Source organism: Fistularia commersonii, chromosome 29, assembly GCF_037954325.1.
Source record: "Fistularia commersonii isolate RoL2024-O1a breed Wild chromosome 29, RoL_Fcom_v1.0, whole genome shotgun sequence".
In the NCBI taxonomy this organism is placed as follows: domain Eukaryota; kingdom Metazoa; phylum Chordata; class Actinopteri; order Syngnathiformes; family Fistulariidae; genus Fistularia; species Fistularia commersonii.
The window spans coordinates 915,217-940,930 of NC_141312.1; the positions used below are offsets into that span (position 1 = coordinate 915,217).

A 25,714-nucleotide genomic window follows, 5' to 3' on the forward strand; every position below is an offset into this window, starting at 1 on the left:
GTGAACATCTCCATATGTGTTTATGAGCGAGTGAATAGCCGTGTCACGTGTCAATGAGAGGGTGAATTAATGTTTGTCTCTATATATGGATGAATGAGTGAATGGTTGCATGTCTCTATAAGAGCCGTGAATGAGAGGGTGAATGGTGAACATCACTTAATGACATGTTTATGAGTGAGTGAATGGCTGCATCGCATGGAAACGAGAGGCTCCTGGTGGATGCAGAGCTTTGGAGAGGACGAGAATGAGAGGGTGAATTCATACATGAATGAATGGTGGCATGTTTCTACGACGCGTTTATGAGAGGGTGAATGGTAGTTTGCCTCTATGAGAGGCGGGAAGGAGCAAGTGAATGCCTTGTTTATGAGTGAGTGAAAGGGTGAATAGTTATATTATGAAAGAATGTCTCGATCTGATATGTTTTATGAGAGGGTGAACGGTGGTTTGCGTCTTTATTCTGCAGAATAAGCGGTAAATAATGAATGAATGAACGAATGAATGACCTCTCGCACTCTTTTGTGTTGCTGTGTTTTCCAGCCACTAGAGGGCGACATGGCTCAGATAAGACATGGAGGTTCTGTTCGGTGGACGGCGGACGCTTCCAGTGTTTCTGGAAATCTTTCATTCAGAGAGCCGGGCGGCGGGAGCGAGCGAGGGATAGGAGGAGGGGAAGAAGAGGAAGAGAGAGTTTACCTGCCCGTGTCTGCGAGTGGAAAGAGACTTTGCAGGCAGCGGTGGAGGGCAGGGCTGAGGCCCTCCGGCGGCCATGATGTCCTGGTACCAGCGCTCCAGGTTCAGAGGAGGCAGCGCGTTCCTGCTCAGCTCGGGCTGGCTCTGAGGCGCGTCCGGACAGAAAACAGTGAGGGGAGGAGCGCGCACGGCGGGAAAGATCGAAGCAGGGTCGGCAAACCTTAGCGGAGAAAAAAGAGGAAGGGCTCCCGGAGCGACAGGAGAAGGTGGACTCTGCAGAAGCGAGTTGGAATGATGTGACGGAGGAGGAGGTGGAGGTGCGGGAGGGGTCGGCCCTCTTCACCCCAAAGATCTGGCTCAACTGATTGACGGTGATGTAGTCCTTGAGGAGGAGAGGGGACAGGTTACGGAGAGGGAAGGCAGAGGACGAGGGCCGGGGGATCCGTCGCCGGAAGCCGGAAGGGTTTCTACCTCACATGGAGCTACAGCGAGGGAGAGGCGGTGGAGGGCGGCGGGGGAGGGAGGGCGCGGCGGCGACGCCCCGTACATCCGGAAGACGTCGGACAGCCGGAGGTACTCCTGCGGCAACGGCCGGAAAACAGCGGTGAGTTCGCCCGCCATGCGAAGGGTCACAAAACAAACCTTCACCCAGCTGGTTACGCCCTTAACGGGGCCTCATGTGTCAATCAAAGTGTAAATATTTAGCGTACACTATATGGCCGAAAGTATCACCCATCCAAATAATGGGAATCACTTCCGTGGCCACAGGTGAGTCAATTCAAGCTCCTAGGCATGCAGACTTTTTACAAACATTTGTGAAAGAATGGGTCGCTCTCAGGCGCTCAGTGAATCCCGTTGAACTGTTGATAGGAGGCCACCTGTGCCACAAATTTCCACCGTCAACTGAGAACATGGAAGTGTTTCGGAACAGCAGCAACTCAGCCACAAAGTGTCAGGCCACGTCAGCGGATGCTGAGGCTCATCGTGCCAAGAGGTCGCCAACTTTCTGCAGTCAATCGCGACAGACCTCCAAACTCCACGTGGCCTTCAGATGAGCTGAAGAGCAGCAGAGAGCTTCATAGGATGGGTTTTCATGGCCGAGCAGCTGCATCCAAGACACGCCAAGTCACCAAGTGCAATGCAAAGCGTGGGCTGTAAAGCATGCCGACACTGGACTCTAGAGCACTGGAGACGCCTTCTCTGGAGGGACCAATCAAACTTCTCCATCTGGCAATCTGATGGACGAGTCTGGCGGTCGCCAGGAGAACGCTACTTGTCTGACCGCATTGTGCCAAGTGTGAAGTTTGGTGGAGGGGGGATTGTTTTTGGACTCTTAGTTCCAGTGAAAGGAACTCTGAAAGCTTCAGCATACCACGACATTTTGGACAATTCCATGCTCTCAACTTTGTGGGCACAGTTGGAGCTGGACCCTTCCCTTTCCAACATGACTGTGCACCCGTGCACAAAGCAAGTGCCATAAAGACATGGAGGACAGAGTCTGCTGTGAATGAGCTTGACTGGCCTGCACAGAGTCCTGACCTCAACCCCAAAGAACACTTTGAAGAGCCAGGCCTTCTCATCCAACATCAGGGCGTGACCACGCAAATGTGCTTCTGGAAGGTCAAAAATTGCCCTAAACACACTCCTGAACCTTGTGGACAGCCTTCCCAGAAGAGTTGAAGCTGTTCTAGCTGCAAAGGGTGGACCAACATCATAGTGGACCCTATGGATCAGGAATGGGACGGCACTTAAGTTCATCTGCGAGTCAAGGCAGGTGAGCGAATCCTTTTGGCCATGTAGCATATTAGTCCAGAGTAGTGCTAACTCATGCACTTAACACACAGGTGCTGTCACACACACCCTAACACACACACACACACACACACACATACACAGATGTGAGTGTGTGTTAGGGTGTGACTGGCGGAGGTTTCCAGTGGGTTTTACCTCCTGCAGCCTAACAGGGACGGACTCGGGGGAGGGGAGGTGAGGGGGGGGCCTGCGGGAAGGCCCATCCAGGTCAGACTCGCTGATGTGAAGAAGCTCCTGTTCCAGAAGGTAACCGGGTTGAAGTTGTATGTGTGTGTGTGTGTGTGTGTGTGTGTGTGTGTGTGTGTGTGTGTGTCGTCGCCTCCCCCACGCCAGCGCTCACTAACCTCTTTCACACCACCATTGGTTTTGGGGAAGCTCCTGCCGCCTGTCAGGGTGAGGTACCGCCTCTCCACGGAGAACAGCCGGTCTTGCTCCTGAGGGTGGAGGAAGGTTGGAGGTGAACATCTCGACATTCACTTCTTCACACGCCTTGACGGGCGCCCATCATCCATCCATCCATCCATCTTTCCTGACTGATCTGGGTCATGAGGGCAGCAGGTGGAGCAGGGAGGCCCAGACCGCCCTCTCCGCCGCCACATGGTCCAGCTCCTCTAGGGGACCCCAAGGTGTTCCCAGGCCAGGCTGGAGACATGGTCTCTCCAGCCCGGCCTGGGTCTTCCCCGTGGTCTCCTCCCAGATGGACTCCCAGATGAACATCTCCCAGTCCAAGAGGCGTCCTGACCAGATGTCCAAGCCTCATCTCTAGATGCGGAGGAGCGGCGGCTCGACTCCGAGCTCCTCCGGGACGAGCCAACTCCTCAACCCGTCTCCAAGGAAGAGTCCGTCCACCCGGCGTCTCGCTCCTTCTTCACCGCCACGGACCGGTAGAGGGTCTGCATCTCCGCAGACCCCACCTGTCCATCTCCAGCTCCAACCTTCCCTGACTCGTGAACCAGAACCCAGATACTTGAACTCCTCCACTCGGGGCAAGACCTCTTCCGCAACTCGGAAGAGGCCACTTCACCCGTTTGGAGGCGCAGATCTTCAACCCGGCTGCGAACCGTTCCAGCGAGAGCCGGAGATCACGGCCCGATGAAGCCGACAGAACCGCATCATCTGCAAGAAGCAGAGACTCCATCCTGCGGCCGCCAAACCGGATCCCTCATAAAAGTTTTTTCAAGGCAAGATGGCGGGCGGGAGGACGCTGGCGCGTTTGGCTGCCACTTCCCGCTCTCCAACCAATCAACCAAACCAAAGACAAAGGCTCACCTGGACAATCTCCAGCAAGCTACCAAACTAGCTTGCCGACCTGAGCAGGCTGGCTGGCTGGCTAGCTAGCCGGCTAGCCTCTCGAAACTCTGGATCTCGACGGTGATCTGAGCTGGCTGGCTAGCTAGCTAGCCGGCGACCTGAACCGGCTGGCTGGCTAGCTGGGCTCTTGAAACTCCGGATCCCGACGGCAACCTGAGCAGGCAGGCTAGCTGGCTCGCTAGCCGGCCAGCCTCTCGAAACTCCGGATCCCGACGGCGCCTAGCAAGACGGCATTTCCATCGGCCGAAATCTTCTCGCTCCTCCTGCTCCACCATCTCTCCCTCCACCAAAAAACCATCTCCGACATCCAGCTCCAACACTTGCCTCCTCACAGCAGCACGACACTCAGCTGCACACCGGCGAAGCTCCTCCAGCTTGTCCCTGGACTGGCGCTCATCGCCACACTCTGCAATTTGGACTTCTTCCCAATAATTCTGTGTATGTTCTGCTCCTTCTGTTTTTTACTTGTGAAGCGTCTGTGAGTGTCATGAAAAGCGCTATAAAAATCCCATGTATTATTATCATTATTAAAAGTTCTGAACAGATGACTGGCACCATCTTCGCAGATTCCTTTCCCGAGGACACGGCGGTTTGACCTCCGACCTCAGCTAGAAGGTTGGATTCCCCCAGGAGGGAGTCGATCAGCTCCCTCAGCATGTCCACCAAGTTCTGGACTCACCTTCTGCAGCAGCTGCAGGGTCACCGCTCGCTCTCTGGCCGCCGTGTCCGAGTCCTGGCGCGCCTGCAGGCCGAGCTGCCTCACCTGGGCCTCCAGCGCCGCCATCCTCTCCTGGGGACGCCGGAACGCCACGCGTCATTCACGCGGCGCCAAGCGAACGCCGCTTCTCCACGACATCTACGTACCTTCCTCTTGGCCACGCTGAGGTGGTGCTCGGCCCGTTCCTGCAGGAGCTGCGAGCTCTGCGTCTCCTTCCTCTCCTCCAGGCCGCTCTCCTCCTCCAGCTGACAGAACTCCAGCTCCTCGAACCGCTTGGTCCCGCATTCCAGAGCTTCTGCTCTCTGTCCACAAGCAGACGGCGGCTTCAGATCTCCACGGGGGAAGCGGGAGGACGTCGTTGACCAATCGCGTGAAGATGAAGGCCGCTGACGACCACGTTAGCATCCTACCGCTAAGTAGTCAAATAGCTAGCGAGTTTTAGTGATGTGCTAATGTTGCTATGCTAATAAGCTCCAAGCTAAGAAGCTAATAAGCCGCCCGGAGCAACAACAGAGAGGGTGAAGAAGATGTGGAGAAACAGCAGGATGGAACAGGTGGAGGAAAGAGAGAAGGAAAGGAAAGATGAAGAACAAGAGGTGGAGCTGGAGGCAGCTGATTGGCTGTCAGTCAGATGGAGGCAGCTGATTGGCTGTGGGTTAGATAGAGGCCGCTGATTGGCTATGGCTCAGTTGGAAGCAGCTAATGGACTGTGGATTAGATGGAGGCAGCTGATTGGCTGTGGGTTAGATGGAAGTAGCTGATTGGCTGTAGGTCAGTTGGGAGCAGCTGATTGGCTGGGGGTCAGATGGAGGCAGCTGATTGGCTGGGGGTTAGATGGAAGTAGCTGATTGGCTGTGGGTTAGATAGAGGCTGCCGATGGGCTGTGGCTCAGTTTGAAGCAGCTGATTGGCTGTGGATTAGATGGAGGCAGCTGATTGGCTGTGGGTTAGATGGAGGCAGCTGATTGGCTGTGGGCTAGATGGAAGTGTGTGTGATGTAGGCAGCTGATTGGCTGTGGGTTAGTTCAAAGCAGCTGATTGGCTGTGGGTCAATGGAAGCAGCTGATTGGCTGGGCCCCCTTAAAGGAGCAGCCCAAAGGAGAATACGTTTTTTCGCCCATACTGAGCCGTGGTGACGTCACCGGAGGCCAAACGTTGTGAGATGCTAACGTAAAATGTCCAGCGTGGACATCAGCACGGGATTTGTCAACAACAACAACAACAACAACAACAAAAACAGCAGCAGTTTAAGCTCACACCATCACATTTAGCAGGAAGTGGATGCGGGTGAAATCATTAATAATAAAACCAAATGTATGCAAAAAATAATATTTTTTTTAGAGCAAAGCTGTTAATAACATTACTGGTCGCACTGTGGCGTTCGGAAAGGGGGGGGTCAGTCAGCGATGTAACATTGGGGCCGGGGTAGCAAAAGCGCTGTCTGCCGGATGGTCGCGGAGGTAAACTAACGGCGCTCGGGAGGCGGCGGGGAAATGCGCGCAGCCGGTACAGAACGGAGGTGTTCAGCGTGTCGTAACTCACTGCTGCGAGCCAGCGGGCTGCGTGAGAACACTGACCCTGCTGAGCTGCTCCTCAAACTCTTCCCTTAGAGACAAGGGGCACTTATCAAACTGCATCTTCAGCTCATTGTACTCATTCCTCTGCTTTTCCAGGGCCTTCCGTTCAGCCGACACATTAGCCCTCCCCTAAAAACACATGGAAACACACACACATACATTCACACACGCACACACACACACACACATACACGCACACACACACACACGAACAAACAAAAAAAAAAAAAAAAAAAATCACAGACTCAAACTCAAATCCATGCAGCCAGGCTCGCCAAGGCGGTTAGAGCGGAGGGGGGGGGGTTATTAAGGCTAGCGGTTGGGGTTAGCGGTTGCTATGGTAACAGGATGAGGGTTAAACACGCGGGTCGGGATGTTAGCTTTAGCATAACGAGGGCGAGCCGGATTTTCATCGCGCCGCTGATTTAACCGTTAAACAAGTTTGACAGTGAGTGAGTCGACACATATATGTATTTATACATACATATATATGTACATATCTATGTGTATACACACACAAACACGTCTAACACGCGTGCATGCACGTCCTGTGCACATTACGCCGCCGGGGGCTGTTTATCCCGAAACGTTTATCCCCGGATGCCGACCTCGTCCTTCTCTCTCTGGGCGGCGGCGTCCAGCCGGCTGAGCTGCAGCTGCAGCTGAGCGATGAGCCGGCCCTCGACCTCCACCTGCTCCTGCTCGGCCTGACGCTCCGCCTGCAGGAGGGCCTGCTCCATCTCCACCTGCAGGAGGACACACACCCGGCCAGCGCTGGAGGGCTTCAAACCGCTCTATCAAGTGCAGAGGAGTTCGGGGTGGAAACATCTCCACGTGTGTGTGATCGCGTTTGTGTGTGTGAGACCTCTTGTTTGGTCTCTCGGAGCTGCTGCTCCAGCTCGCCGACCCTCTGCTTCAGGTCGTCCACTCGCACCAGGATCCGGTTCCTCTCCTCCTCCAGGTAGATCTGCTCCTGGCCCGCCAGCAGCTCCTCGCACTGATGTCACATTTGCGTTTGGAGACTGCGTTATCTTCTCCACACGGGCGGAGTGTGCGTTCGCGTGTGTGTTTTACCTCCTGATGGGTGCTCTCCGTGCTGCTGGACTCTTCTGCCTGGGCTTCGTCTTCGTTCTCCACGGTCCTCGGGGGTCCGTCTAACCCCCGGAGGACCGCCCCCCCCAGCAGCCCGCTCCGGACCACCTCGGCCAGCTCGGCCGGCCCGTCCTCCTGGTTGTAGCCGGCGCACAAACTCATGATGGTCTCCAGCCTCTGCCGCTCCTGCGGGAGAAGAACGGAGCTGTCAGGACCGCATGGGATCGAGTGACCTCGCGTGACCTCCAAGAGAGGAGGGGTCGGAGATCTAGAAGGAGATGATGATGGACGCCACCCGTCGCACAAACACACTATTTGTCAAGAACTTTGAAACTTGAACCTTGTGAAACACTCATCTGCTCTCACACACACCATATATATCCACACATATGTTTGGTGTGTATATTCAAATGAATAGATGTTCTTCAAGCTGCTCCTTTCAGAGGTTACAGCCAATCACGCGCCTCCATCCAACACGCAGCCAATCGACAGCCTCCGTCTAACCCTCTCTTCTCGCCCCTGCTAACTTCCTGTCCTCTCCCTCCGTCCATGAACCTCCTCTCTGGTCTTCTCCTTGACCTCCTCCAACCTCAGCATCCTTCTACCAGGAGCTTCTCCATCCAGCTCTGTCCACGTCCAAACCACCTCAGCGTGCTACACTTCAGACTTCTGCTTGAGCAAAACAAACAGCGAGTAAAAGAGAAAATGGTTCAACCTGAAGGAGCTCCGGGATCCGAGAGGGTGAGAAAATAATGTTGGAACTAAAATATATGTTTCTATATAAATGTATAGATATGCAGGTGAGTGGGTGCAGATGTGGTCCAAAGCCAGATGTGAACCCATGATCATGGATTTTCCCTGATTTAAATTCCTATAACATAATCTGGAAACATTAGCTGTAATCTGGACATATAGGCCACAAACTAGAATCATTAACCATAATCTGGGAACATTAGCCATGAACTTGAAATATTAGCCATTAACTGAAAACATTAGCCACGAACTGGAAGCATTAGCCATAATCTGGAAACATTAACCATGAACTGGAAGCATTGGCCATAATCTGGGAACATTAGCCATGAAATTGAAATATTAGCCATTAACTGAAAACATTAGCCATGAACTTTAAGCATTAGCCATAATCTGGAAAAATTAGCCGTGAACTGAAAACTTTAGCCGTAATCTGAATATGTAGGCCACAAATTGGACTCATTAGCCATAATCGGACAACATTAGCCATGACCTGAAGACACTAGCTTTAATCTGGAAACATTAGCCATGAACTGGAAGCATTAGCCAAAATCTGGAAACATTAGCCACGAACTGGAAGCATGAGCCATAATCTGGAAACATTAGCCATGAACTGGAAGCATTGGCCATAATCTGGGAACATTAGCCATTAACTTGAAATATTAGCCATTAAATGAAAACATTAGCCATGAACTTTAAGCATTAGCCATAATCTGGAAAAATTAGCCATGAACTGGAAACTTTAGCCATAATCTGGAAACTTTAGCCATAAACTGGAAATTTCAGCCATAACATTTTACACGAGCCACAATCTTGAAACAACAGCTCTAATCTGAAAACATTAGCCGTCTCTGAGCAGTGAGAGTCCCGGCTCAGAGCTGGAAGCCAAATGTGGGGCTGTTGGCCGCCAGTTTGGCATGGCGGCAAGTTTCCAACCGACACGTGAATAATACTTCACATCAAACGGGACGAACATCTCAACGTGCACCCCGAACTCAAACCAACCATAACCCGAGTTTAGCATAGCTGGCGCTAACATGAACGCTTGCCCTCTGTTGGTCCTCTGACGTCAGAGCCCCCCAGTGCAGACGCATGTTGTCGGTAAGTCTTATTTGTTACTAGAAACCACTCGGTTCCTGAAATAGTCCGCGGCCGCTTGAAGGCCAGAAGCGACCCCCCCCTCCACTATGGTCCCCACCAGCTGTCAGAGCCCCGGTGGGGGGGGGGGGGGGGGGGGGGGGGGGGGGGGGTAAAGAATGGGGGTCTGGGGCCGGTGGGTGTGGATGGAAGATGGATAACAAGTATGTTATCCATACTTGAGCATTCTGTGATTCTGCGCCAGCAGCGGCTTTGAAAGTGAAACGCCGCTCGGACCTTCGGGTAAATATAGTGTTGTGCAACCGGCGGCCGCGCCTTCGGCTCCGGAGCAAGACTTCTGGAAGAAAGTTCACCCCGCCGTGTCACTCGGGCTACGTGGCTCGGAAATGCCAGCAATGCTTCGGGAGGAGGGGGGGGGGATTAAGACCAAGCTAGACGTGGTGTCACCATGTTAGCGTCGGCACAAACAGGAACGACGGCGTGTTGATTCAAGCGGGTCCAGGTGAATGAACGATTTATTTCCGGATGCTTTCTTTAAATATTAAGCAAGAGTTGAAAGCCTTCTGGCCGCTCCGAGAACCTTCACAAGGACGAGTTCGTCTGTGGTGCGTTCGGATGGAGGAACCGTGAACCTCAGCTCCGTCTTAGCTCCTGAGTGTCTTTGCAGCTCCAGAGGAACCCATGAGTCTTTAGTGACGGGCGGCGCTCTTAAGCTGCGTCCATTACTCAGTTCTTCTTGTGGACTGACGGGTGCAATTTTTAAAAGCTATCCTAGTCACTGGTCAGATGTTTCCTCAGGACAAAATGGACAGAAGCAGTAAGACACCCAATAACAAAGAGGTACAGGCTCTTTTGGCCTGGTACGCCTCTGAGGGGTTTCCATAGCTCGCAGAGGAAAAGCTACATTTGCAGTGCAGGGAGAAGATAAAAACACTCCAATCCATCTGGTAGTCCATGGTTATCATTCAGTGGAGGCTGTGGCAGCCTCCACCTCCATGTTGTCCTCCTCTTCTTCTTCTTCTGAGCTCAGTGTACACGGGTGGCCCTACCTCGGTCCCCTACTGTCTATGAGAATGCACAACTCCAAACTTCCCCCAGAGGAGGCTACTTCCCGGAGCCAAATGAGAGCTGGACACTTCTGAGAGCCTTCTGTCCAAAAGCAGATACTCTCCGAAGATACTTAAAGGCCAAATCAGTCAAGTGGACTTACTCTCCTTACCACGCACGGCTCTAGCCGATCCCAAAGTGGACTATCCAGGAGCAGTGGTATGTCCCGCCATTTACGGTCCTAATATCCCAAACCTTCTTCTGTCCTGCTCATCGCAGCAACCCCTCAAGTGCTTCGTACTCACCAGCTTCTCCATCTCCTGCTCCCGTAGCCTCTCCTCTCGCTGCCAGCGGTGATATTCCAGCAGCTCGTCCTCGTTGTCGTTGATCTCGGAGATGCTGTTCTTGCGTTCCCGGGCGTACGGTTTTAGAAGATTCACTTCCTTGCCGTCGGGTCCGGTCGCGGCTGCGCAGGTCCGTCTTTGGTTGTGAGGGCTGCAGACGGGAGATGGACTCTGGGACAGAAGACCCAGGCTGGAGATCAGGACGTCCCTCTCCTGTCCGGCGGCCGGTGACGGACTCTGGCCGTACGGCGTTCTCACGCTTTCCACTTTCGCCGAAGCCGGGAGTTTGCGGTGACCCTGAGGGCTCTCGGGCACCGGTTTAGGACCCGGGCCTTGCGGTATCTGCTGTCCTGGAGTCCCCCTGCGGGAGGTGTACGGGCTGGGAGGAGGAAGCTCCCTCAGGCCGGAGCAGGAGACCGGCTCCGGAGTCCTCAGCCTTTGAGGGGCATCTGCATGAGGCAGGTGCTGGTCTTTCTTGGGGCTGGGAGATCTGGTTCGGAGGGAGGACCCTCTGACTCGAGGGCTGGGAGGCGCCGCCCCCGACGATTTGACGGGGCTCGTCCTGGGATCCGCTCGCGCATTCCTACGAAGCTTCGGGCTCTCTTGCGTCTTCTGACCGCCTGCGCCGCCGGAGGCCACGGAGAGCGAAGTCCTGGGGTGGGGGACGGGGGTGGTGGACCGGGAGGAGACCGGGGTTCTGCTGCCGAGGCTCGGCGTCGGAGAGATGCCGCTGCTTTTCTGGCAGATGGGCTCCTCCTTCTCCGCGCCGTTGAGCGCGCCGGCGGATCCAGGCCAAGACGAGAGCTTCGGTTCCTTCTCGCCGGAGACGGGCTGGTGGGTCCCGTTGGAGACACGATGGGAGGCTGAGGGAAAACAGAAACAGTTGGGATGAACCGATGAGTAAACACACACACACACACACACACACACGGCCGGCATACTTACGAAGACAGTTGCGCAAACACACACACACACACACACACACACAGGATGGTCATTCCAGTGTCACCTTTGTCCTTTTGACGGCCATCACACAGCAGGTTGTAAAATAGAACCCACAAGAAGGAAAACACACCCACCCACACACACACAGCTGACCAGGTCGCGCTCACACACTCCGTTGTGTTCCTAATCCCCCGGGGGATCTGGAGCTGCTAAATATAAAGCCCATTGAGCCACTGGGCTCATTGAGCGCAGATGAAATCAGGGCCCGGCCAGGAAGCAGTGGGCCGCCGGGGCCGCCTTCGCTGAACTTTTCAGACACGGATCGCGGAACTCTTTAAGGTCAGAGGAGAATGGAGTGTAAATATGTTAAATATCACGGCCGGCTCCTTATCGAGGTCACGTCACCGGCGAGCGCCGGCGCCCTGAACGAGGAGGATGCGAATGTAGGCCATCAGACAATTATCAGCGCGTCGTCTCAGGGACGATGGAAACCGGAGCCCCGCGGGGCCGGACGGATCTGCCGGGACCAGATTTGATTTTGGCCCGGCAGATCCGGCCGGCCGGCGGATGCTTATCTCGCCACAAGCGGGAAAAATACCCGGCCCGATCCGAAGGTTGCCGAGGAGACGGGCCGCCCGGCGCTAAGCGTGGAGGTCACGCAAAATTTGGACGGTTGAATTTCTCCGATCGCCGTGTGATTGTCGCGTGTCTTCGCTACTTGAGTGCAGGATAAACGGTGGAATAAACAAATATCAGTATTATTTGCTTTGGTTTGCTTCGCTTTCTTTTCCTGTCCGAATCGTCTCGTCTCGCCCATCGGACTTGTATTTCTTTCGGGTTTCAGGCCTCGTCCCGGAGGCTTCTTCAGTTCCGTGCTGAACAACTTCTGAATTCAAGCGAACCAGAAGGTTCGGACAAGAATTCACGGAGAACCTCCACAGATTAGGTTCTCGACATGTCTTTGTTTCCAGGTGGGTGAAGGTGCTAAATTAAGTAGGAGCGACTTGAGGAAGTGTCATCCTGCGCCGACGCCGGATGAGACGCCGCCCCCTGTTCGGGATCAGCGGGAATCCACGGCCAGTTTTTTAGTTTCGCCGTTAGACGAGTGAAACCCGAGTTCGGGCGCCGCCTTGCGGACCGTCACGACGGGTTTTTTAAAATCAGGACGGAGGCGAACGTTGAGGTGATTACCGGGCGTGTCGGCTCCGGGGCCGTGGCCTCCTCCGGGCAGCATGCTCTTCATCCGGAGCGCCTCTTCTGGATGGTTGAAGCGGAAAAAGGCCGACTGGCCGAAACACAGCATGCAACCTGTCGGGGAGGACGACAACGTTGAGCGAACGCGCGACACAACAGAAGCCGGGCGACGATTCATCGGATCGCGGCGGGCGCCGGCCCGCAGGAGAAGGAGGTCGAGCTGCACCCGTTTCCATAAAACCAGGATTTTATGGCCGACATCCCGAGAAGGAAGGTGTGACCTACAGCCCGACGCCGCTATCAGCCTCTGAAAAGGGTCTTATCATTTCCTGAATGTGAACGTTATCGACGGTTAGAACTTACGAGACCTTGGAGGAGGAGCTCCGAGCCGAGACCCGAACGCGGGACTTCCCCCTTTGCTCCCAATAAGACCGGCGGTCAAGTGAGTCTAAATAAGTCAAGATCCTGAACCGAAGGGTGATTCACCAGTCAGCAAACCCTCTCTTCTGCGCATTTCCGGTCATTCGCTGGTTGTAAAGAGGTCAGAGGTCGTGCGGCGGGAGCGAAGAAAAAAAACCCGGCGTCTTCCCGTTGGTCGGTTGCCGCCGGGCAGCTGCTGCTTCCTCGCCAGGCGGCTGATAAGTGGCTTCAAATGACATTCTGGTGTGGCTGCTGGCCGGGATCCCCGGGCGGCAGCAGGAGGGCGGAACTCCAGCCACTCTTTTTATGGCTCTACTCATGTGCGCTGCTGGAAGGGGCGAGGCTTCTCTTTCCACCAATTGTGGCGGTAAACTCTGATACTTGGAACGAGGTCGGGTCCGTGCTGGACTTTTGGAGGCGATACTGACGCTGATATTAGAAGATAAAAGAGCACGCTATGAATTGATGAGTTATTCCGGAGGAACCTTGACCTCTGAGCGCGTCAACTTTATAATTTATCCTTTGTTAAAGTTGCTCCGCAATGAGCCCATCATGGACGAGCCTTGAGCTCGAGGGTTCAGTGTCTTGCTCAACAACACTTGGACACGCTAATGTCGGGTTCCAAAGACGAGCGCTTGACCTCCTTGGCCCCCGAAAAGGGGGTTACGGGTTTCCTGGGAAGTCGGAGCCCATTGTGAATCTGAGTTATGTTTGAAACCGACATGGCCGGCGCCGTCCGTTAAACGGCGTTTGAAGACGGTGGGACGGCTGCCCGCCGCTAGCTAGCCCGGTGAGCATCGTAAAAAACACCAGCGAGGTGTGTGTGCGGCGGGGAAGTCGTTGTCGCCGTGATACGGTGACGGATGGCATGTTTACGGGGATTTGTGCGCACCAAATCCCCATAAACATCTCCCGCCTTACAGGCGGGGACGTCGACAGACCGAGTGTGGGATGAGTCCTTCGAAGCCGGTTTGATGGTTTTCAAAAGAGAAGCGGCGACGGCGGTGTGGTGGCGCTAACAGTGGAGGGGGGTGGAAAACGATGATGATGGCGTCTCTGGCGCCGATGACGCCGGACATGATGTTCACACGTGCAACAACAGGCTGCACCGGCTGTCAGACAACCATCAGAAAATAAAGACGACGACGACGCTCCAAAAAACAGGACCTCCTGTGACCCAGATGTATGTTACAGTTCTGGAACCGAAAGGACGATGATAAAAACCCAACGCTCGCTTTGAATCCTTCAGCCAGCGTTTTTAATCCGAGCCGAATTGCCGGTGTTGGACATCGATGCTAAAAACCCTCCTTTCAACAAAGCCTGGCACTGAACCCCGACCTCGCAAGTGAGCTCTGCTGCCATCAGTGCGAGTGCAGATGACATGAACCTCCTAGATCAGTGTTTCCCGACCACTGGGCCGTGAGAGATCATCAGGTGCGCCGTGGAAAAATGCCCACTTTCACCCGATTGGTCCGAAAATCATTTATCCAACGCAAATAATGTGTCTTCCTATGTCTATGTGGGCGGCGTGTCCATTCCATGGCAACGGCTAGTGAATTAACCTGTGTGTCTGTGCATCAGAGTGGTTAGTGACGCTTTGCGTGATACATTTTTAAAATAAAAAGTACCGTCATTTCCGGACTATAGGGCGCACTTCAATATAAGCCGCACCGGCTAGCCGGTCGCTATCTCCGTCTTCCTCCTGCGCACTAAAACCGTCAGAGTCGTCTTCTTCGGTGTCGGAGTTGAACGGACTCAGAATTTCCCGGTCATTTCATCGGTCCGATGTGACGAGGATAAAGGTTTTAGCGGCGTGAAGCTCGTTAGCGTCCCCCAGCCAAAGTCCACATATTAGCCGCATCGTTGTTTACGTGAAAAAAGCCGCGGCTTATCGTCCGGAAATGACGGTACTTGTATCTGCGTAAACAAACAGGCAGCGTTGTTGAAAACTACCAAGACGAGTGAGAAAGCAGTGAAAGCTGCTATAAAGTTGCTGAACTCGTCTCTAAATCCAAACAGAAAAACATTAAAACTATCTGCCGGCTAAATCGTTGGAGAAGAAAAGCTCGGCTCTGGCGTTGATAAAGAAATAGCCAGTTCTCTCCAATAATACCATTTCCAGACATATTGATGACACGTCTTCAGATATTGAAATAAGTGTTCAGGAAAAGTTGCACATCAGTGGGAAATTTGCATTGCAACTTGACGAATCGACAGACATTAGATATATTAGATTTCACGCGAAGTAAATTGAGACTATGGTTTCATTCTAACTCGTTAAAAACTGTTTTTGACATATTTATTAGGTGGTGTGCCGTGTGATTTTTCTAATGTAAAATATACTGCTCAAAAAAAATAAAGGGAACACTTGAACAACACAATGTAACTCCAAGTCAATCCCACTTGTGTGAAATCATAGTGTCCACTCAGGAAGCAACACAGATTCATTTGGACTTGTTTTAAGGACATTACATCAAAGTTGGATCAGCCTGGAGTTTGTTTTTACACTTTAATTTGGAGTGTGATTCCTAATCCAGACCTCCATGGGTTGATACGATTGATTTCCATTGATCGTTTTTGTGCGATTTTGTTGTCAGCACATTCAACTGTGTAAAGAGCAAAGTATTTCATAAGAGTATTTCATTCATTTAGATCTAGGATGTGTTTTTTAAGTGTTCCCTTTATTTTTTTGAGCAGTATATGTGCCGTGGCTCAAAAAAAAGGTTGGGAAACACTGGTCTAGGAGATCCGAGCGGACGTGCGCAGATCCCTTGAGCAAAGCCCGGCGGATTTCGTCGTCACGGCGAGTGCGACGGCGCTACCTTGCGTCAGGCGATGGGGTTTGGCGACGGGCAGGCCGTCCACGGAGCACGGGTTCCCGCATGGGTGCAGGGTGATGCTGCCCCCTCGGTTGTCTATGAAGCAGTGCTGGGCCTTGATGCCGGGGCCTTGCAGGGAGATGTCCGTGGCTCCGCTGCCCAGCGTGGTTCGTCCTGCAACCGGAGAATCGGACGTTCACGCGGCTTCAAAACATTTGCGATATCAGAAGATCTGCGTCTGGAAAGCGGATCTTTCGCCAAAACAAAATTCCGCCGTCGAATGATTCGCGAGGTCCGAACAGAAAACGTGTCCTCACCTTCCTGGAGCGGCAGCAAGGTGATGGCCGTGCTCAGGCGTCCGCTGCCCAGGCTGACCAGGTGGGGGCGCTCCGCCTGGACCTTCAAGGACTTGCCGGTCTCGATCAGGTCCAGAGGAGTGCTCTGACGGCGGCGACATCCGTGAGAGAAGAAGCAAAGTATGAACATCCAGGTGCCTGGTCGGATTGCCACTGGACACCTTCCTGTGCGGTTCTCCCCGGGTCTGCGACGGGTTCCTCAGGGTTCTCCGGGTTCCCCCCGCAGTCCAAACCCATGCAGGAGCTTCACTGGAGACCCTACATCAGGGGCGGGCAAACTACGGCCCGCGGGCCACATCCGGCCCGTTGGTCTTTTTAATCCGGCCCGCCAAAGATTGGTGAGAATTCATACTTGATGTGAATGATTGAATGATTGGATCAATGAATGTGGGAGCTCAAACAGCAGATCATTTCATTTTTGGAGCTACTTGAGTTGATTGACACAGATTAGCTTTGTGATTTAGCCTTTATTGTGGACGTACTGACACACATGAATGAGCTGGACATGAAGTTACCAGCGAAAAACTGGTTTTGCCTTCAAAACCAGCTTGGTTTTTGACATTTGAAGGCTTTGACAACCAGCAAATGTCAGACGAGTCGGATAAACACTGTTTACAAATGCGTTTTTTTCTCTCGCCCAATCACAGCCGGGATAGGCTCCGCCCCCGTGACCCTCACTGCAGGATAATCGGCATGCACTATGAATGAATGAATGAATGAATGAATGGATGGATGACTGCATATTCCACAGCTCTACATAATGCAAACAGTGAATTCCCTGATGCTGCGGTGCTGAACGAAGCACAGCTTTTTCCAGAACTGGCATTGTCACATTCATTCATTCATTCATTCATTCATTCATTCATTCCACGCTCCTGATTTCAGCGCCGAGCACAAACAGTGGTTGGTCCCGGCAGCTGAAGGTGGACGCTGAAGGTCACCAGCGAGAAGCCGTTTGCGCCATCGCTTCGCCCACATCGTTAGTATGGAGACGTGGAAGACGACGCCTGATGAAAACGCTCTGAAAAGCCAGTTTAAAATTAAATCCCGTGTCCTGCCGTCTCGGAGGAGGGCAGGAAAGCATCGCCGGCGTTTGCGGAGGTGGAAATAAGAAACCGGAGAACCAGGAAGAAGCAAACGCGAGGGAAAAAGGTAGGGAAGGCTCACCTGCAGGACCTGGTGCGTCTGCTTGCTCCCGCTCATGCTGTCCACTTCGGCCGGGCCGTCGGCGCTATCTGACACATGAAGATCCTGCAGAGAACACACACACACACACACACACACACACACACTCTGGGGATACTGCTACTACAATGGGAACAGTGCTTTCCTCAGAAATCCTTTCTGCCCCAGTTAAAAGCCCACGTGACCCAACTATTATACTGGCTGATTGTTTCTCCAGAGCCGTTCGCCCATCAGGGACGCCGGCACCGATTTACACCTCGGAAAAATTCTGCGTCGGCGAAGGAACGCGGACGCTCGCCACGGCAACGATGTTTTATTTATATCTTTGCGAATAGCCGCAGGAGGGCTAACAACACGTGCTAACAACACGTGCTAACAACACGTGCTAACACCGGCGTGTTTTTGCATTCCCGGGTCGGATCGGAGCGTCCGCCCGGAGCAGAAGGTCGGCGGTTTGATTCCCGGTTGCTCCAGATGATAACTTAGCGCCGCGCTAGCAGCCGGATGGCGAAGGAGATCCGGTGAAAAACGTTTTACCATTCTTCTCCTCTGGGACGCTCCCTTCGGGGGTCTCCTCAGCCCATCATCTGCCTCCATCCCACCTTCTCCTCTCACTCCACCTCCTCTTCTCTTCCCCTTCATCCATAAAGATCCTCTCTGGTCTTCCTCTGAACCAGACGACCTCGACATCCTTCTACCCGGACCTTCTCCGTCCCTCCGCATCTGAAGCATGTCCAGAACATCAACCATGTTCTGTCCCTCTGATGGCCTCCTCCTCCTCCTTTCTCCCAAGAGATCCTCACATCTCCATCCCTGCCGCCTCCTGTCTTCTCCTCACCGTCTCCAAACCAAACCAGACCTCCGTCTTCTCGGCTTTATGAGATGGAGACGAGTGAAACGCACCTGTGAGCTTCGGGAGGGGAGGTTGTGTGTGTGTGTGTGTGTGTGTGTGTGTGTGTGTGGAGGAGGGCGTTCAGACAGCAAAAAGACGAAAGCTAAAAAGCACAAACAGCGTCTTGAAAATCCCCCCCAACCTCTTTTAGGGGATTTACACCACTTTTCCCTGCGTGACTCACCCACATCTCCTGACACTTCCACTCTCACACAACACACTCCACACAACACACTCCACACCCGGCCTCTGGGAGCCGAGCGTCCCGAGGAGCCTCGCCATGGGCCGAGGACCTTCTGAAAGCCGTCCAGAAACACCTCCCACGGCCTCCGCGCCCTTTGACCCCCTTCCTAGACAACGGGGTGCTGTGTGTGTGTGTGTGTGTGTGTGTGTGATGTCACCCCCGGCAAGGTTAGCGGGGTGAAACCGCACCATCTGACAATCGCATCCAGTGTGTGCACACACACGTGTGTGTGTGTGTGTGTTCCTCGCTGACACAGAGGAGGCAGGGGGTGGACAGACCATCCCCTCTGTTCGGCCCGGACACTGGAGCTGTCAACGCTGGGCCTGCTGGAGCCACGCACACACACACGGTGACGTGTCTCCGCGTGTGTGTGTGTGACTCACACACACACACACACACACACACACACACACAGGCCTCGCTGACTTAATGCACACACCCAGGCCCGGAGAATAGTTTTAATGCTTCCAACTGCAGGGCCGCCGGCCGCAACCTGTCATTACGGGGGCAGCCGTGTCCTTCAGGCCGGCCACGGGCTTCTGAAAATAGCCGCCGCCAGCCACGCTGTCTGGGCCGCCGCTTTTAAAGAGGAACGGCTCCTGCAGAGAGCGACGGAAAGGAGCGGAGGAATGCGGGCCGGGGCGGCGGAGGGGAATAAACGTTTTCAGGGGAATCGTGGGGGCGATAAGAGGAGCGTCGGGGGAACGACTGGAAACCGGGGACGGAACAACACGGGTCGCAGATGGTAAATCGCAGCGGCGGGGAAACACCTGTTCATCTATTTGACTGACACACACACACACACACACACACACTCACCATCTCTCTATCGCACCGCAGCAGCTAAATCCACTCTGGAGGTTATTCCACAGTAGCGCGTCCACATGGTTGTTTATGTCCTGCACTCAGGCCTTCTCTCATTCCCACTGAGCTCCTCTTCCACCACCCTGCTCCTCCTCCTCCTCGTCTTCTTCCTCCTCCTCCTCCTCATCCCGGTGCAGAGTTACACCGGCCCCGACACTCCCCTCCAAAATATATATAATTATCCTGATTTGATTACACGCCTCGGACGGGCTTCGCTTACCAACGTAAACGTGCAAACCCCGGTCTCCGACTGTTTATCAAGGAGCACCTGAATGCACCGCGAGCTGCAGGGGAAACAACGCTTTTCCCAACATCCCTTCTCTTCCAAGAAGGTTTTATGCTCCTGGAGATGCAACGCCAACGTGGACTTCAAGTACTTATGCTACTATGCTAGCACGCTGCACAGGAAGTGAGCAGGGGGGGGGGGGGGGGGGGGTGAGTGGGAGACGACCTCGCTATATTGATCTCCGGGGGCTTTTCCCAGGGTCGGCGCCGGCCCGAGCCAGAGAGGACGGAGGGAGTGAAGCAGCTGACGGGTCGCTGAGGAAAAATGAAAAAAACAAATAAACAAAGGCAGCTAAGTAACCAGATGTTCCCGGAGAAGAATCCAGCTGAGGGGGTTGAGGTGGTTCCACACATGTTCCTCTCAATACAGAGAAGATGCCTGAGTGTTATTACGAAGCGTCAAAGCAGAGGATCCGTCATTTTACTATTTATACTCTCCCGTCTTTCGCAATATTCAGACTCTCTGGTGGTGATTATCTCCCAATCCCATAATATTCACCGCCCGATCACACGCCGGGCGTTTAAAAGTCTCAACGATGGATCTTCTGCCACTCTGAGAAGTTTATATCTGACCTATTAACGGATCCTTTACATTCATTCATCCGTTCATAAGACACGGTGTTTCCATGGAAACAACAACAACGTCTCATCTGCTTCACCCTGGGATGATGTTCATCCGTTCACAAGGACAGCAAACATCTGGTTGGCGCGTTCGCTGACCGGATGCAAATATTGGATCGATGCATCGAATCATACGTTCGTCGTAAAAGATTCACTTCATCCACTTATTGACTAAATGTTGATTCATCCATTCATCGATCGAAGCGTTAAATCCAACACATATCGACTTCAACTTTGGACTAATCTGTACTCTGAGTGAACGATTCACTCGGATCGATCCGCGAGTCGACCGAGACACAAAGTTCATCCATAAAATACGAATTCATCCTTTCATTGACTGGTTTCTCCTGGTATTGATTAAACACCATCTTCTCTCTCAATCACTGACTTCATGTCCTCTTTCACTCCGTCCACGAATCTCCTCCATCCAGACGTTCACTCCGACACCGACTCCGTGGCACACACTCGGTTTTTGCCATGACTGCAGAAGTTCTCTCCGCCATCTTGGTCTGAAAAGCATCCGGCGAGTCAACCGGAGACCCAGAAAAGCCGCGCCCTCTCAAATATTTCGCTGGCCGCTCACTTCCCGCTCCCAGGGTTTACATTCACTTGTTCTTCCTTTGCAGGAAATGCATACTTTTGCATCTTGTTTACGCCGGATTTTAAACAAGGAGACCCGAGAAGACCTCGGCCGCCATGAAACGACACCAATGAGCTGCACGATTAGCCTCTTATTTCAACGCTAGCACGCGAAACCGACCGAATCTAGACGACGGGGTGGAAAACTTTTTACGGCCTCTGGGATATTTGCTGCCGGCGGGGTCCCTGGGAGTGTTTACTCACCGCCGGTGTGATGTTTCCCACAGGTTTGCGAGTTTCCAGACGTCTGCAGAATGTGTGACCACAGGGAAGGGGGGAAAACTCCCAAAACTTCACAGGTGCATCGTCGGCGTCCGACCGGTAGAAATTCAACAGGGACTCTCTTGACACCCAATGTCAACATTACCCGGCAGACTAAACGCAGGGCGGCGGCGACCCTTTTCGCCTCCCGAACGACACCGAGTCACGAACGGATCCCGATGATTGACGACAGACTAAACCCGCGTCGCTCCGGGTGAAAGCGATATATCTTCAAGAGATGAGCTCACTGGCGACTAAGACCTGGAGCAGAACAAATCCAGAGAAGCCGAGTGAGGATCTGGAACAAACTCATACAAGTGTACAGATGGTTGAAGCGCTGACCGGAGGAGAGACGACTTAACCTGAGGTTAGAAACCCCAACCTCCGGATCGGAGCCGGTTAGCAGCTAGCTTAAGCGGCTGTGTTTGGCCGCTAATGGCTTATCGCTAATCGCTAATCCAACGCAGCTGCCCGATGAACAAATCTGAACGCGGGCAGCTGGAACCAGCCCGCAATCCAAAGTTTGCAAGACTGAGCGAACGGGGTCCGGAGACGAGAGGAGGCGGGAATCGAACCGGCAACCTTCCGACGCCCGCTCGTCCGACCCAGAAAGAAACAGCCGGCGTTAAAATACGTGGATTTATGCAGACGCGTCACGACTCCACTATGATGATCCGCATCCAAACAGATGAGGTGAAATATACGCCGCTGTCAGTGTCGGACGTTCTTTCCAGCCGGGCCTCGGCAGGAAATCACCAAAACAGCGGCTGGCAGACGAAGCGAAGCTGGAGCGAGTCCACTCGGAAAAAATGAGGACGGAGAAACTGAAAAGCAGCCATGAGAACCAGCAGACATCCGGACGGGACATTACTTCTTCTCTTACTTCTTCGGACGTGGGCATCGTGAACCAACCTCCGCTGTGTGTGTGTGTGTGTGTGTGTGTGTGTTTGCAGAGAAGGCCCGCGCCGGCTGGAAATACATGAACTCACGCGAACCAGCAGAGAACGGAGAAAGAAAAACAGCAGGAAGTTGCCGCTGCTATTCCTGTAACTCCTTCCCTCTGGAGGCTCGCGCACGTGCGCCGTTTCCTCTCCCCGACTTTGGGTCCGAGCCGTACGACGTCGGGCAAATATATCGGGTTGCGGTTGCGGATTCTTCTCCGGCCCATTCCACAGCATTCCGGGCAAACGTTTCACCGCCTTGCAAGGCCTCCAAATTACAGGGGCTGCCGATATCACACGCGCGCACGGCGGAGCGTCATTTCCACCTGCTGATATTTACCGTGTACGTCGACGACCTCGGGAGGCTAAAAAAAAAAAGCTAATAGGAAACTCGGGTCCGGCTGGCCGAGGGCTATCTGGGTCGAGCAACAAAAGCCCCATTATCTGGCTTCTCGCCCCGGCTTTCTCTGGTTGCGGCGCAGGCGTGCGCACATACCGTCACGTTTTTGTTTCTAATTACCCGTTTTCCGTCCTGGGATTTAAAAAGATGGAGAAACCGCAGCAGCAGAGGAGCCGTCCCCGGTGGTTCCCATGGAGGAGAGTCCGCCGGTCGACGTCCAGGCGCTGAAGAATCGCTCCTCTCGGCCGCCGAGCTCGCTCCGGAGTGAAAGCACATCTTTCTTCCAGATCCATCCCTCTTTCCAGCCCTCCCTCGCTTCCCCTCCTGCAACTATCAATCCAGCCAACGCATCCCACATCACCACGCTTTTTAATTTGTTTTCCTCGGCTCTTAAGGGCTTAACGGGGATATTAGCGGGGAGACGTTTTTTCACGTTTTATTTATCTCTTTTGTGCCAAAATCCAATTACTGGCTGCTGAGCTTTGATTACTCATCTAGACATCAAACAATAACCGTAAAAAAAGGCAAAGGGAGGGGGTTGTATTAGACTGCTAACGCTGGTGTTTGCATGTGAGAGAACATGTGTGGCACAGAAGGTCTCGGTGTTGGACTTGCAGCGAGCGGCCGAGAAGGGGAAAAAATTAAAAAGAAAAAAAAAAGGAGAAAACAACCTCGGTATTTCTGGAGTAGAATTAAGAGTTCTGGTGTTCAGATGCTGCTCGGACACGTCACGGAACCGCCGGGAGGCTGCGGGAGGTCTCGTCACCTCAACCCGGAGATGCAGATTTTAAAGGATTAGCTGATTTGTATGCACGTAGCGCCGTTTTGTGCTAGCGACTGGCGTGCGGAATGATTGACGCGCGGCTTGCACTCGAACCCTGCCACGTCGAAGTCGGACGCGAGTCTGCGCCAAGAGAGGAACCCGCCAAGAGGAGGAAGTTTGAAAGCCCCCCCTCCTCCTTTCAGTCATAAATGCGGTTTTCCTCTCATTCCCGCAGCTCCACAGCGGCGGGGAGGGAAAACGGCGTGTTGCCGTCGCTCGAGGGTCGTGGCCTCTGCAATGCCGGGTCAGAAACGCTAGTATCGTGCAACAAGCTTTTTCAAATTGCGATATGCAACACGTGACAGAATAAAGTTGGGGGCGACAGGTATCATGATTCTGCACTGATATCCGTTTACCAAAGCAGAAATGAGCAAAGATATTCGATATGAGGAACGCAATAAAGTATGAGCAGCACTTTTGGGTGCATTTTGCAATGCCTTAATGATACTGCAGGACTTCTGAATGTGCTCTTATCCCTCCCTAAATTCATTTAAAGTATAGGTGCTATTTTGATCTTAATCATTTCCCCTTCACTTGCAGGCAACACCCTCCCAATCCTGTTTTTTTTAAATTGCTAAAAGTGACTTTGCGCCCATATATGGCCGGACGTTATACAGAAATGTGCCATTAAAACTATTTAATTTCCTCAATCATGAAAAGATGAGGGCTTTGTCAGAAAAAAGGAAGGAATCGGCCAACTTGAATCTCAAAAGTACAAATTTACAAGACTTTCAGTTTTCAACCAGCAAAACCTATCACTTTTGAATGTTGACCATTTAATGTATTTATATTTTTGCAAATATTCATGAGTTGAACTTCTATTGACAAACTGTTAAAAAGTAACTACATTGAAAGAAAAATTAGGCAAACTTTAAAAGCGTATAAACTCCATCAGGTGTTTCAGACTCAACGCGTGTTTCTACTGACCTCTAGTGGCCGAAAGGGTGAACTGCACCGCCACGTCCCAGTTCAGTTTCCACTGCAGTCAAACTAAAATACTAGCCTTGCATGTCGATTTTTGCAGCAGGATGTAAATTTATAGTCTTTTGTTATATTAAAAAAAGCTCAAATCCGGAACATCTGTGCCCTCAGTGGTACAAACAGGAAACACCTGGCTCCCCGAGCAGGTATCCGTTAGCTCGTTCCGCGGACCAACCTCGCAGGTGTTCGCCCTGAAGCAGCGAACCTCCAACGGTTGCGTGCACGGAAATCTACGACTGGGAGTGAATCTACGGGCGACGGCTCTGACAGCGTTTGGCAAAACAGAGAGCGGTTAGGTTTGTGACAAAATCTACATTGAGAGATGCTAACCGTGCAGAGCTGAGCCCAACATGCGGTGTGGTCTCGTATCAAGCCCGGATGGCAGCTTCAACGAGGTTAGCTAGCATAGGAATTTAGCTTGTGACCGATAATCATGCTAGGAAGAAGCGCTCCCTGTAGTTCTTCAACTATATGCATAAAGGCCATAAATCAGATTTAATGATTATCCACCTGACATGTATTGGAGGCCACTTTATAATTAAAGGAACGGTCGTAAGCTAGCTAACCGATGCTAACGACTAGCAAAACTTCCCCGCTTCAGGCAGCCGGTGGTTAGCATAACGCCACAACAGAAGCGATTTTTTTTTCTTTAAAAAAAAGTGAGCATTTATTAAATACGTCATGCGGAGAAACCCAACATTACAGCAGCGGAGGAGAAGTTGCACTTTAAATCAGGGAATGGGTGGCCCTTAAAAGGGCCGTTGGGGTTAATGTTATTAGCCTGCAAGCTAATACTCCTGAGACTGCGAAGAGGCCTTCTTTCCCGCCTTGCCGGAGCTCGGTGCGGACTGGCCGGTCTTCTTGGGCAGCAGGACCGCCTGGATGTTGGGCAGGACGCCGCCCTGGGCGATGGTCACGCCGCCGAGCAGTTTGTTGAGCTCCTCGTCGTTGCGGACGGCCAGCTGGAGGTGACGCGGGATGATGCGGGTCTTCTTGTTGTCCCGGGCGGCGTTGCCGGCCAACTCGAGGATCTCGGCGGTGAGGTACTCCAGCACGGCGGCCAGATAGACGGGAGCTCCGGCGCCGACGCGTTCGGCGTAGTTCCCCTTGCGGAGGAGACGGTGGACGCGGCCGACCGGGAACTGCAGACCGGCCCTGGAGCTGCGGGTCTTGGCCTTAGCGCGGGCCTTTGCACCAGTTTTGCCTCGTCCGGACATGTTTTTGGCTTGGTGAGTTGCTAAATTGTGTCCGGCACGGTAGTCGAAGGTTTTTCAAGGAACTACTGCACGCGCTCGACGGGCCTATAAAAGCCCAGCCCTCGCCCCGCCCTTAAATCCAATTGGCTCTCGTGATGAGACACCCGAAGCCCGATTGGGCATAACAACTTGAGCGCTGCTCACAGTCAA

General features: G+C 53.1%; 2 protein-coding genes across 10 annotated transcripts in view; both read right to left on the bottom strand.

The window, feature by feature from the left end:
• The window catches only part of phldb1a (pleckstrin homology-like domain, family B, member 1a), a 32,021-nt gene extending 9,265 nt beyond the window's left edge, over nt 1-22,756 (bottom strand). For 2 of the 9 annotated variants that reach the window (XM_086176590.1, XM_086176588.1), the window contains exons 1-17: nt 19,313-19,448; nt 17,340-17,423; nt 16,134-16,257; nt 15,820-15,990; nt 12,575-12,691; nt 10,400-11,301; nt 7,182-7,385; nt 6,973-7,104; nt 6,716-6,853; nt 6,108-6,236; nt 4,678-4,833; nt 4,493-4,603; nt 2,847-2,936; nt 2,638-2,736; nt 1,162-1,269; nt 911-1,072; nt 694-834 (exon numbers count right to left, since the gene is read on the bottom strand). In XM_086176590.1, the coding sequence (XP_086032716.1) occupies nt 694-834; nt 911-1,072; nt 1,162-1,269; nt 2,638-2,736; nt 2,847-2,936; nt 4,493-4,603; nt 4,678-4,833; nt 6,108-6,236; nt 6,716-6,853; nt 6,973-7,104; nt 7,182-7,385; nt 10,400-11,301; nt 12,575-12,691; nt 15,820-15,990; nt 16,134-16,257; nt 17,340-17,423; nt 19,313-19,315 (2,871 nt within the window). In that variant the 5' untranslated portion in view covers nt 19,316-19,448. Of the gene's footprint in view, nt 1-693; nt 835-910; nt 1,073-1,161; nt 1,270-2,637; nt 2,737-2,846; nt 2,937-4,492; nt 4,604-4,677; nt 4,834-6,107; nt 6,237-6,715; nt 6,854-6,972; nt 7,105-7,181; nt 7,386-10,399; nt 11,302-12,574; nt 12,692-12,940; nt 13,224-15,819; nt 15,991-16,133; nt 16,258-17,339; nt 17,424-19,312; nt 19,449-22,624 lie in introns of those variants that run through there. The other 7 variants (XM_086176589.1, XM_086176592.1, XM_086176591.1 and 4 more) reach the window with 7 other exon arrangements.
• A 1,331-nt stretch (nt 22,757-24,087) lies between these two features.
• h2ax (H2A.X variant histone) lies at nt 24,088-25,582 on the bottom strand. Its single transcript, XM_086176773.1, has one exon. It carries the CDS (start codon nt 25,523-25,525, stop codon nt 25,097-25,099), a length of 429 nt encoding a protein of 142 aa, XP_086032899.1. The 5' UTR covers nt 25,526-25,582; the 3' UTR covers nt 24,088-25,096.
• Between the last annotated feature and the right edge of the window lie 132 nt (nt 25,583-25,714).

What these genes read in the sequence shown, in the direction of transcription:
- h2ax (XM_086176773.1), bottom strand. Translation starts at nt 25,525, where the DNA reads ATGTCCGGACGAGGCAAAACTGGTGCAAAGGCCCGCGCTAAGGCCAAG.